General features: G+C 32.8%; 2 protein-coding genes across 2 annotated transcripts; both read right to left on the reverse strand.

Annotated features, from left to right (window-relative positions):
* Positions 1 to 9,970: 9,970 nt before the first annotated feature.
* On the reverse strand, positions 9,971 to 10,480 carry LOC122591757 (zinc finger protein ZAT18-like). The gene has a single exon (XM_043764001.1). It carries the CDS (start codon positions 10,478 to 10,480, stop codon positions 9,971 to 9,973), a length of 510 nt encoding a protein of 169 aa, XP_043619936.1.
* Positions 10,481 to 12,639: 2,159 nt separating this feature from the next.
* LOC122591758 (zinc finger protein ZAT12-like) lies at positions 12,640 to 13,194 on the reverse strand. Its single transcript, XM_043764002.1, has one exon. It carries the CDS (start codon positions 13,192 to 13,194, stop codon positions 12,640 to 12,642), a length of 555 nt encoding a protein of 184 aa, XP_043619937.1.
* Between the last annotated feature and the right edge of the window lie 655 nt (positions 13,195 to 13,849).

Below are 13,849 nucleotides of genomic sequence, written 5' to 3' on the forward strand. Positions count from 1 at the left end.
AAATTTGGTTATAATTGAGTATGTGTTTTAAAAGCTTGTACATTTTACGCATAAAGTATTTATTTAGTATATATATATAATGTCTTTCTTAATATTAAAAGAAAAATAAAAAGTGTTACTCCAGACCGTGTGAACCTACTATTTTGTCATGCAAATTCCATGTTAATAAAGCTGGAAATGTTACAGATGGATTCATATGATGATTTGATACCATAACACACACAAAGCTTCGATTTGATACAGATATTGACTTATAGTCAAAGTTTTGTGCTCAAATTATAATGAATGATGTGTTAAGTGCATATTTGAGTTGGGATCGAATGGTGACGAAAGTGGACACGTCAATACCGACACAAATATTCACATGTGGGACGGCGCACTGGATAAGGACACGCGAATGTTCTTAGCCTGTGATGGTTTTTCATGATTTTTTATTACCAAGGATTTTTGTGTAACAAGAATATCTTCCCTTTCGGCAATAATTCTAGTCCTTGTCAAATATTCATTCCGTGTTGCATGGGTTCCATTTATGTCTTATAAACTTATTAATATGTTAGTAGGTTAACCACATATAACGGTGGAAATGTGGAACAATAACAAAACGTTTGAATCTTTGGAATTAGGGGATGGAAGAAAAATGAAGATATAAAGGAACTAAAAACGATGGATCAATGGGAAGTGATTTTATTGATAAAAGTAATGCATGTCTTATACATTTTAACTATTTAATTGTTTTAATGATATAATCTAAATCTTTGAAATAATAATCGTTTCAAACATTTGACTTTAGTTTTGGAAGATTTAATCAACTAACTTCGAAACATAATTCATATTAATCATTTAACATTTATTTAAAATGACAAAAGCATTTAATTTTAACCGAGTTATGGTTTTACCCCTTAGGCCACAATCAACCCTGCAGTTTTTTCTGACTTTTCCTCACTGTCACATCATATTTTCTCTCTTCTTCAATCACGTCTTCCTACTCATTACCAACCCTACCTCTTCATCATCTCTTTCTTCACTTTTATTTATCTATATTTTATATTTATCTTAAAATAAAATTAACTTACTTTTATTATTAAAAAAAAATTACATTAATAAAATTAAAACATATTACATCTAAAGAAAAAAAAACGTGATACATAAATAAAATAGGGAAGGTTTTACATTATTATTAAAAAAACAAACTTCAATGTTGACGATGGTGTTCCGGCAAGTTCCAAATGTAATTGACTAGAGCGCCTCGAAGACGGCTGTGAGTCGCTCGGTCACGTAACTCCCCCATCATACGTAACTGTGTTCCAACTCGTTCGTCCTACGTACGAACTAGTCTCTCGGGTGGAATTAACTCCTAATCCAGCGGGCTAATTGCACGACCGTTATAATTAACGACTATGTTGTGCAAAATCACACAAGTGTACATCGTACGTTTAATTTTGTTGATGCTCAATGGACGCGCTCCATGACTGAGGATTTGAAAACGACCTTGAAGCACCCCGAATGCACGCTCTACGTCTTTCCTTGCAGCTTCTTGATAGCGTTTGAACTTTGTGGTTTTGGGGTCCATGGGACACTTAAATTCACAAGTGTCGACCATTCAGGATAAATATCGTCAGCTAGATAATATCCCTTTGTAAACTGTTCGCCGTTAGCGGTAAAGTTGACCACAGGAGCTCTATCTTCAAGGAGCTGGTCGAACAAGTCAGATTCATTGAGTACGTTGATGTCATTGTTCGAATCGGCGGGTCCAAAGTAAGCATGCCAAATCCACAAATCATATGAAGCAACCGCTTCAAGCATAATCGTGGGGGGTCCTTTGTCGCCACGAGTGTATTGGCCTTGCCATGCAGTGGGGTAGTTTCTCCATGGCCAGTGCATACAATCAATGCTTCCGAGCATACCCGGAAAACCATGCACCCTACTTAAGTAATTAACCTCATTAAGTACCCTAATTAACCCTATTAAGTACATATCGATAAAGCGTCAAGAATGCGCTAATTTTTCCACTACCATGGTAGAACTTTTAATTATATATAGATAGCCAACCCGTTCAAATGACCTCATTATATGCAATTTAGGATAGTTATGGCTATACATTAACCGATTTCATTTAAGTAATGGATAATATTAATTGCTGCATAATTCACTCTTTCTATTACATAAAGTCATCATCAAATATATGTAGTATAGTTAACAAAAGTAATTAACTCTACTAATTAACCCTATTAACTACACACGATGAAACGTTAAAAATGCGCTAAATTGTGTCAAGAATGCGCTAAATTTTTTCACCATGATAGAACTTTTATATATATATATATATATATATATATATATATAGATTCCACACTTGGTTTTAGTGTTGGTCAAACATTTTTGTTTTCTAACCTTTAAATGTTCAATGGTCACAAGAATTTCTCCAACCCATTGTTGGTTCCTAAACCATGAAATATCAATCACGCCCAAAACACAATGTTCTCTCATGGATCTGAGTATCTGATGTAATGTAACCAATGCTGCGACCCACACTTAATGTCAACACCCTTATAGATACATAAAAAATTAAATTATTTGGTTGCATACTTATTAATTTTCATTATTAACACACGAAATTTAAAAGTTTCTTTTATTAACTCTATTAGGGGTTAAACAAGATCAACTTAATTTTTCTAGAAGTCTAGAACCCATCATTTGGTTGCATACTTTTCTTTAACACTACGAGATTTAGTAATAGGTGCAAACTCCACTTAAATGCCTTTAATAAATAAAACATTTATTTATGTAGAAAATTCCCTCAACTGTTATGTATGCATGACAATTTACTAGTTTTGCATCAATATGTTCAAATCATTTTTTCAAGAGATATCCAGTTCGAATTAAAAGTGTATTTTTTTAATGTAAAAGTATAAAAATGTAACTTGTAATACCGATATTAAACCGTTACACTATTTACTGTAAATCCACACTAAATCTTCTTTAGATTTATATTTGAAATCATGAAACAGCACCAGTGCACCACTTATCATACATAAGTAATTGACAAAGTTCTTTTATTTTTATTTCAAACGACAACGAATAAAGTCTAGCTACTCGAAGTAATTAAATGGTGAAAGGTGACCCTGTACACCTACAAATCGCAAACAGTGTTGGGTAGCCCAAACCCACCTTCTCCGATTTTAAAGACACCCGCCGGCTGCCGTAAAAAAGCTTCATGCAATAAAACCAATGGCGGCTTAAGATTTTTAGAGGTCTCAAACGAGATTAATTTTGGGGCCCAGTTCATTACCATATAAACTAAAGTAAAAAAAAAGTAGCCCGTCTTTTGTTATTGAACTACAAGTAATAAAAAAAAATATGCAGATGTTGATGCAAAAATCAAAAAGGCGTTACTGCAATGCAAATTATATAATGATACTTAATCCAAAATTCAAACGATCGCCTAATCCCATAGTACTGTTGAGCCACCTCTGAATAAAACCTAGTGTGACTCAGATTTAAACCGTTGGACCTATGACCAACCAAGGTATTTTCATCATTATCTGATGCAATACATCAAATTGGTGGTGTTCAAATGACAAGGTGCTACTTTGTCTTCATTCTCACAAAAGACGTACAAATTGCTATATATAGGTTCTACTCTGTACGCCCAAGATATTTTGCAATCTCTTCGCTCGTTTTAGTCAAAAGGATATGCTCGCACGCTCAAGCAGTTAATGAAACTATGTTCTACTTTATTTTCACAAAAGAATTACAAAGTATAATACAGAGCAGTTGTGCATATAAGGAGCAACAAATGTTAAATATTATCTTTATAACAAAGTGGTAATTAAAGAATCCATTTGACCCATTTCAAAGATAAATTGGCAAAAATGTCCTTTATAATCATTTCAATTCAATTCTAAATTAGTTGGGTGGATTTGGAGGCTAATCATTTGTTTCGTTTTTCTTCTCGTCATTTATCATTGCCTACGCACCAAATAGTAGGTAAAACTTAAACAAATAGTTATATAAAGATGATGATAAATTCATAGCAATTTTTGTCATATATTAACAATCATTCTTTTTCAAATGAAGTCACCTTATTCATCTCTGTTTTTTTTTTTTTTTACAAGATTTAGATTTGATTTTTTGGAGTTAAAAGTATATGAATTTTTTACCTAAATACCAGTAACAATGCCTAAACCTCCAGGTAGTTAGAAATTTTGTAAGGATTAGAGGAACATAGTAAAGTAAATCACTTTTGAGTTTGAAAACATAGGCTCCGTTTACTTTTTACTTAATAAATTTAATAATTAAGTTAAATTTTATTTTTTTTCTTGCTTAATAAACAAAAATAACCGCCAATTTCATATATTTTACTTAATACATACAGACATTACTTATAAGTTTAGCCACTTAATAAATTTAGCACTTAATAGAAAGAAAAAAAAAAGGCTCATAGACATGTTGTAAGGATGTTAAGTGAAAATTTTTGAAAGAATGCATTCCTTAAGTAATGGATCCTTCGCTTACAAAGGGTTAAATAAACACATTTTCTTCATTGTATTTGAATGAGTATTCTCATTTTCATTTCAATCTACCAAACGTAGCTTTTTATGGGTTTAACAATATATTAACTTGAAACACAAATTTAATAATAATTTTTCACCTTCTTTCATATTCCGTTTTTTGACAAGATTAAGTATTGTTGTTATTGTTGTTGTAGCCTCAACATAATCGGCATTGTTCTTATGGAGGTGATTCTTCCACAAACAACTTCACCCATCACAACAGTACGATTGCATTAATATGATTGAAAGTCGACTTTGATTGTTGTTCATTGTTGTGTATGCGATAGTATAGCTCTTGAACCTCACGCTACGTCACGCACGGAAAAGAAGCTGACTCAACTGTGGTGTACGATATTTCTTACTAAGTTGATTTTATGTCTAGCAAAGTATATTATCTCAGACAAAATAAATAGGATAGGGAAAAAAAAATCCATAAAAAGGTAACATTTTTAGGAATTTCAGGTAAAAAAGTTATTAGGATTTCAAATCATTTTTATGGATTTTTCAGGTATAAGAAGTTTATTAGAAATTTCAGGTAAAAAGGTTATTTTTTTAAGGATTTTTCCTGGAAAAAAAAAAAAGAAAAAAAAAAGAAGTTTAAAGTGCAAAGACTTTTCAAATCATTTAGAGCAAGCCCATTGAGTAGATTTTTATATGGGCTTTTATTTAACAATGTGAAGCCCATAAGTGGTCAAATGGAGGAAAAACAATGGAATTTAAAATCAAAGTCTTGGTAAGGACCCCCTCTATCTTGACGGCTTGACCACATGTCCACATCAGCTTTATTGCGTTTGTTTCCATCAACCACGTGAAATTCACATGCTTCTCAATAACATGAGTTTTTGAAGTAGAGTTGCGGTTCTTCATTTATTTTACCATGATATACTAACTAGATTTAGAACTCGTGTTAACCCATACAGATATTGTTATTCCATTATATATTTGACAAGTATACATGGATAACCTTATAACGACTCGATAGTTAGCAATGTCATTTAAACAGATAAACACGTTCACCCATTTTCATATAAATGGTTACCAATGACTTATAGAGCATATCAGTATTCGTCGTAACAATGGAGACATTAACTGAAATTTGTCAAAACATTTTATCTTAATTTGAGAAAAACGGGGGCGTGGCATGATGTGTTTATCGTAAGTTCAATCATAAAGAGTTCATTGATCATTCCTTCAAAAATGGTGCTATCATCATGCTGGGCTGTGTTTAAACTATTTTGATAGAGCATCATGGTTAAGCAATTAGATACGTACTTTTACACCCACATAAAGAACAGTTCCTTTGTTATGGAACACAAACTTAGCCTACAAGGCAACTTGCTCTTAGCGAGTGTAACCTACATTGTATTAATTAACGGTTACAAGAAATTTCAAGTTTCAACCAGAGGCTGCACGAATCTTGGAAAACATGTAAAAGATAGATTTAAGCTTAATTACTAATATATGATGGATCTAGATTTAGTATGTGTTTGTGTGTATTGAGAGAAAAGATGTATTTTTATGTAAATAGATTTTGTATATATGAAAGCATTAGTTACAAAATGGGGGTGGAAGGGGATATTTATACATAAGTCTAATTAACACTAATGCCCCTTCCACTAATGGAAATTTACAATTCAACAACATAATTTATATAGCTAACAAAACATACGATCAACAATACTCTGAACATGAATAGGTAGATTGTATCGTTATATCTCTTGATTGACTCAAACATTAAAACAAAAAGAAGGTAAAAGGAAATGGGTCAAATGGTACTAAAGTCGCCCAAAGTGGCAAAGTGTCTACTTTGAAGGGTTAATGAAACCTCCCAAGTCATTTTAGACTATCTTTCCGTATATCAAATATTTTGGATGAATCAGGTTCACTCCCCCGAATTGTTCATATTTACCCGAACCTATTTGGTTATTTACCGTTTTCCAACCCGTTGGATCTTCCATTTTGCCACCTCTGAGTCAAGTGAGTGTAGTTGAAATTTCCATTGTAGGTCCATGCTAGCGGCTTTTTTTTCTGCTCTTTTGTTAAATTATGAAATGCAAGTCATGTTCGCACTGCATTTTGGGGTTGCAAACTGTTTCTGTATTGATGTTTTCACAATTTTCTATAACCATGAAACCTGTTCTAACTACTGTTTTCTGTACATGGGTGCAAAAGGTCGATCTACTTTTTCTTGCAAAAGATTAAACGTCGTTTGTGTGTTTTATCTGCAAAGCATTTGTTCTACTAATTGGCATGTATACCACTATACCAACTTGTTATATTTTTAACCCATTATGCCTAAATGCTCAGTTCATATAGTAAAAACGTATGGGAAGAAATGATCGAACTTTATTAACTTGTTTTTGACTTTTCTTCAGCATTGTGAATACACTTTGGGTAACTTTTGACCCGTTCGACCCTTCAAGCAGTTCCTAAAAGTTATTTGACCATTAGAGGCAACATATAGCCAAATTGACCCGTTTAACCACAAATGGGTCAACATTAGCATATCTGATATGTGGTTTAGTTAAGTTGACTAAATTTCCTCTATAGAAGTTCACCTAAGCTGTAACCACATATACTGATATACACCAAAAAAAGGAACATTTTTATAGATTCATGGCTTCTGAACATTATGACAATATTTCTCAGCCCGCTAGTTGAACCGGGTGCAAAGTAGAGCAGGTCAAGGTAATGGGATGGAAAATGAAAAGAATAAGATGGATTCATGTTGTACAAAACTACTACAAGTCATGTATCTGTATTCTTATAAAATATCACTTGCTCTCAATGCATATTCTTTTTATATTGATGTTTATGTGCTGAACTTAGAATAAGAAACCAAACTAACCCAAAAAGTTTTTGTGGCAACTAAAGACAAAATTTTATTGTCATGTTGGATTAGTGAAACTTTGAAAGAGGGTGATCCAATAGCTAAAATTGGCCAATTCATTTCTAGTGAGCCCATGACCCAAAACATGAAACTGCAGTACTGTTTAAGAACAGTAAAGCCCAATGATTTCAACAGCAAAGAAATTGGTAATTTGGGTAAATTAGGAATTTTTTGTACGGATACTACATTTTTCGAGGCCTTTGGTGTAACTACGAATTTTTTTTTTTGAATTTGTAAACCTACGAAAACCCTTGTGATTTAAGGCTGAAAGCCGGTGTCTGACACCGGTCTTGTGTACTTTATCATACAAAGTACTATGTAGCTGAAACAATTTACTTTCAAAGTCGGTATCTACGAGGCCGGCTTCTTGTTTTATTTGTACTTACTGCCAACGCCGGTGTCTAAGACACCGGTTTTAAACTCATTTTTTTTTTTATAAAAAATACTTATGCGAGGATGTGTTTCTTGCGCAGAAACCATTTACACTGATGAGTTTTGTATATATAAATTGAAGAGGATGAAACATTTATACATTTTACTCGTATTATGTTCATGCTATATATTTTCTATACCGATGATCGAGTTTTGTAAGCATATAACATTTGAACATTAATACCACAGAAACATTTATATAATAAAAACATAAAAATTAAACATTTCATTTAAAAACATAGAAATCATACTCGTACTTTCTAAAACTTACTCGTCGATCAGCTGGAAATTTATTTAAAGTTTTACATTCGAGACATTGTTCGTAAACTTCGATCTCAATCTGCATAAAATCCGTACGTTAAAATTTCGTTCTAAAAGTTGTTATAATTAAGCTCGTTTATGATCCATTAAGTAGTGTGTTAAGTTTCGTGAAGTTTCGTTACAGTTCTCATGCTCGCATGAAAAATACTTACGAGTATTTTTCGGGATTTTTGATATAGTTTACGAGTTAATTGTGGAGGACTCAAGTTCATTCGAGTGGCATTATAGTTAGACTAAGGTATAGTCTATCCATGTTAAGAAGTAGAGTAGTTATCGGGTACTGTAGTAGCTGGTTCTAGGGAGACGAAGTAGCTCGTTTGGTGCAAATTTTAACTTGGTTTCTTTGACTTCAAAAGTCAATAGATGGTTCAAAAATCATGTTTCATACCTGGTAGTTTTAGAGTTGACATTATTGATTTCTTAGTTCATTCAATAAGCAGAACTTTTCGGTCGGGAGGCATATTAAAATACAAACATAATATGGCCAAAATTGGTCAGTAACTTTTGAACTTCATTTACAAGTGTAACACAAAGTGAATTATTGTAGGACACGTCATGGAGATCGGTGACCAAGATACCGACTTTACTCAGCACAGAAGACCGGTGTCCCGGTCACCGGATTTAGACAAAAACAAAGAAAACTGGTGTTTCAAATAACGGCTTTTCTCCACGTAATACAAGACCGATGTCTTAGACACCGGCTTTCACCCTTAAAACATAAGACCGGTGTCTTGAACAGCGGTTTTCGTAGCTTTACAAATTTAAAAGCAAAAGTTCGTAATTACACCATAGACCTCGAAAAATGCCTTATCCGTACAAAAAATTCGTAAAATAGACATCATTTTTAACTTCTTTATGTTTCTGCAGGAAAACATGGTGCGTGTATAATATCGAAATCTCCTAGCAACAGTATCAAGTGTCTAACAATTTGCATAACAAAATACTGAACAATAAACAATCTCAAACTGATTTCATTTCATTTAAGAGTCAACTCTATAAACTTTGTAAGTCAACGCTCTGTCATTTTCTGTTCGAGAAGCAACAAAGTGCGCGAAAAAATAGGTTCAAAAGGCCAACATAAGGTTTTAAGTTGAAGACGAAAATTCAAAAGGCTTTAAACATCATTTGTGATATTGAACCTTTTTATTGATTAATCAATCAAGAAGTAACAAAAATCAACAGGGAAAAAAAAGTTCAATTCAACATCAAGAACTAAAATGTTGTTGCATTACATCTGCAATAACCATCAACAAAGAAGTAGACTCTTTTCGTTCCCAATTCGATATCAGAAACAAAGAAAGATTCTGCAAACTTCATCACTAACTAAGACAAACACGAAATTCGTTATATCTAAACTGTATATCCTAATACTGCCAAATGGTCATGGGTTCATCCTACTTTCAGTAACTAGTCTAGTATTTTGACCTCATAAAACGCACAAAATCCGTTATATCTAAAACTTTAAAAGGAATCAATCACAGGGGTACCAAAAACTTACAATAAACATCAACGAAGAAGTAGACTCTTTTCATGTCTTTCGTTCTCAATTTGATATCAGAAACAGAGAAAAATTCTGAAAACTTCATCGCTAACTAAGAAAAACCCGAAATTCGTTATGGGTATCAACAGTATATCCTAATACTACCAAATGGTCATGGGTTCAATCCGAGTAGTATTCCTAATTATAGTAACTAGTCTAAATTCCCGATTTCATAAAACCCGACATGATATCTAGAATCTAGAATGAATCTTAATCACAGGGGTATGAAAGAATTCAAGAATCTTGCTCCAACCTGTTAACATCATTTTTCGACTCATTCTCTTCAGGCGTAAAATTCAAATCAAATTTCAAAACTTTCTTCAAACTAGTTCCCACATTCTCAATCTTTGAACAAGAAACAGAATCAAGATGCCCAAAAGACTCAATCTTGGCAGAATTCCCGACTTTACGACGACATATTTTCTTCGAAAAATGGATCCTCATGTGACCACCCAATGCCTGCCCAATAAGAAACCCTTTCCCACAAACGTTACAGTAATGCAGTTTGCGATTGGAAAAGATTTTTAAAGACGGGCCCGCCTCGCCCGTCTCTAGTAAAGTACCAAACTTGTGGGCGGCCGCACGATGGCCGCCTAACGCCTGAAATGTATCATACTCATTGGTGCAGTCTTTACACTTCCAACTACCCTTTTCGGGTTTCGGGTTTTGTTGGGCAGCAAGGAATGTGGCATTTTTTCTTGCGAAATTCTCAATGTTATCAAGTTGGCGTTTGGTTCCTGGCATGATGATCAGAAATGGTGATGTGAAATAATGCTGATAATTTTTTCGTGAAGGGATGTTTAAACGGTGTCGTTTTGGTAGAGTAGGATATTCGGTGGAAATTTTTTTTGTAGTTCGACTGATGAAAATGGATTGTTTCGTGTGTTGCAAGTTTTGACTAATATTGTGTGGATATTTGAATGGGTGTGGCGGTGTTTGGAAACGGATTTAATTTGAGTTAACCAATATTCTAATTTGGTACTCGCTACTTGTGACGGGTAAAAAAATGTTTACCATTATCTAGGGCTACACATGGGTCTTTGACCCAGAACCAAAACCCCGAACCAGTTCGTTGAGTTTTTAGAAAACCAAAAAAACACCAATTGGTTTGTTCCGTTTTAAAATTCGACGATTTGGTATTTTCTGTTGTTTTCGGGTTTTTATTTTTTGGTTCAGTTTTTGCTCATCTCTACCATAAACGGATTGATACCTCTATTAGACTTGAACCTATCCAGAAAACGTTTGATAAATTTATTTGTTTTTTTGCCAATCATGGTCTTCAGAAAACGGCCCAAAAAATCTTGTGCCAATTTTCATCAATTTCATTTCAATAACGAAAAATATTATTTCTTGAAGTATGTTCGCAATTTGTTGCTTCTTTTTGCTTGATATTGTTGTTTTAGAACAAAGATCAGTCCGGTGTCACTATGTTTTTTAATTTTACTTTGGTCTATTTTTGTTAATTTTGTGTTTGTAGTTTATTGTATGTCACCAAGCTTTATAAGGTAAAGTATGTGTGAAACTATAGTGGCCAAAACAGTGAATGGTCAATTCTTTAAAAATTGCTTACTTTTATAGCTTAATTGGTTCATGATTTGGGTACCTTTTTACCTCTGTATACTATTAACTTAGCCATCTTATCTTTTTCCATTAATGTCATGTGAGGACTTCTTTACAGTTCATTGCTCAATCCTTGAGCAGCCTATAAGAAATTTGTATAGTTTGGTTGTAAAAAAAAGCCACTAAAAGGTCATAAGTTATAGCTTGGCGGTCTAAACGTAAAAGTAATAGTTTGGTGGTTAAAAAGTAAAAGCCACTAAAGGGTCATTAGTCAATTTTGCTAAGGTTATTGTTAATGAGCCTGACTGCTTAGGTACATAAAATTGCTTATTTGTATCATAAAATTTAATAGCATACTTAAAATGTACAAATATTTTAAAATAATTATTTTGCTAATTATAGCTTGTAATCGATCTTGGCACCTCTAAATAATAAATTCAGAATTTTTCTATCGCCAATCACTACATCCAAAAATTGTATGCTTCGTATCAAAATGTAGTCTTTTTAATTTTATGGAAAAACTACAACTATTTGAATCATGTCAATAACTGCCGTCCCTTTAATTACAAAGTAAATAAACGGAAATAACGTATTGACGGCCATTAACAAGTGTATATGATTGTATGGCGATCGAATACAATTAAATAGTTATTTAAGTGAATCGGTTTGTAGCCAAGTGAATTGGTTTGTGACAAAGTTTGATGGTTCGAGTTCTCGAACCTTTTTTTCCAAAATTGTATGCTAACAGATTTCATATACACATTATTCAATTCTCACTTACATAACTACTACAAAGCTCTGTTTGCAAAATACAATCATAAACTGCTAAAAATTACCAACACAAATTATAAAGGCAAACTCATCCAATAAACAACTCCAATAAAGAAAACAATTTAACAAAACCACATATAAAGACACCCGTTATCACTATTTGATGACGGTTATAACTAATTAGAAGTTTAGAACCCATAATTAACGAATTGAAAAGATAAGCATAAGTCGATCGAATAGGTCACGAATATGAACAATTAACTAATTAATATGTAACATCAATTGACAATATAAAATAGGGTGTTTTCTATTATATTAACTCATCGAAATAGTGATAAAAGAACAGATCGAAGCTAAATTGACAATTCAATATATAATCCGATGAAGAAAAAGTTCGACAGTAACATATATATCACAAAATATTATACTATACAAGTTTGTATCTTGACACATTCCAAAATCAATACAAACCCAAAGATACTAATTAATCCACTAAGGTTATATATAAACCTAATTACTAGATTAATGAATTGATTAAACTCCAAACTCAATCACAAGTGCTAGCTAGCTAGCTAAGAAGAATTAACCTGTAATTGAAGACCAAGATTTACTGATTCATTCTCATAAGGTGTCAAGTTTAGATCGAATTCAAAAACTTCCTTGCTCTTCGAATTACTTGCAATCGTTGAAGAAGAAGAAGAATCCGAGGGATTATTATATGGCACAATCGCTTTACTATCAACTCCTTCCTCGCTCAATTCAACCTTGTCATGATCATCAGTATTTTTCCGATTATAATGCATCCGCTTGTGTCCTCCTAATGCTTGTCCAATCGGAAACCCCTTCCCACAAACATTACAGTAATGCAGTTTAATTTTGGAACGGTTTTCTAGAGACAGGATACCATCTAGCCCTGTCTCTATTCTAATATTCTTGTGGGCGGCTCTGTGTCCGCCCAATGCTTGAAAGCTATTATACTCCTTATTGCAATCTTTACACTTGTAGATACTTCGATACCTCTTGGCCGCATTAGGGTTCTCTTCAGCGTGTTTTGCCATCATGCTTGCGTTGTTTCTAACGAAATTCTCAATGTTATCGTGTTGCCGTTTGTTTCCGGTAATCTTCATCATTGTAGATATATGATGGGAGTATAGAGCTTTTTTTCGACTTGAAAAAAAAATTACTTAGTAGCAAAGGGATACGAATTCGGTTTGTGGACGAATGTGAGCTTTGGGGTTTTAGAGAAGTAGGGTTTTGCTAAATATTTATACGTATAGGGATCTCGATATACCCCACAATTAAATATATATGTTTTTGCGAAAACTTCTCTAGTGTAATTATTGTAAAAGGTTTGTTTCGTGTGGAGCAAGAGTTAAAGTCGTAATCTAAGATCTACTAATAAGAGGATATACATAACTCTCTACAAATTCTACTATTTATATTTATACTGTAAAAATTCGTAAAGCGTGTTTTTTAAGTCAAGTTTTTTAAGATATGTTTCTATATTTCAAATAAGGAAATACTACACAAGAACGTAATTAAGGTAACTGTGGACCGACCTACGGTAAAATAATAATAATAATAATAATAATAATAATAATAATAATAATAATAAACTATTACGGTAATTGGAGTACTATTTCTTTTAATCTATACTATAAAGGTAACAAGATTTTATGAAACTTTGAAAGGTAACATTAACATATTTAATTTATGTCAATAATTCACAAAAATAAGTAACATATAGAGTGAATTTCATATTTCCTCTTATTAAACTTTACA

The sequence above is a fragment of the Erigeron canadensis genome, chromosome 3 (genome assembly GCF_010389155.1).
Source record: "Erigeron canadensis isolate Cc75 chromosome 3, C_canadensis_v1, whole genome shotgun sequence".
In the NCBI taxonomy this organism is placed as follows: domain Eukaryota; kingdom Viridiplantae; phylum Streptophyta; class Magnoliopsida; order Asterales; family Asteraceae; genus Erigeron; species Erigeron canadensis.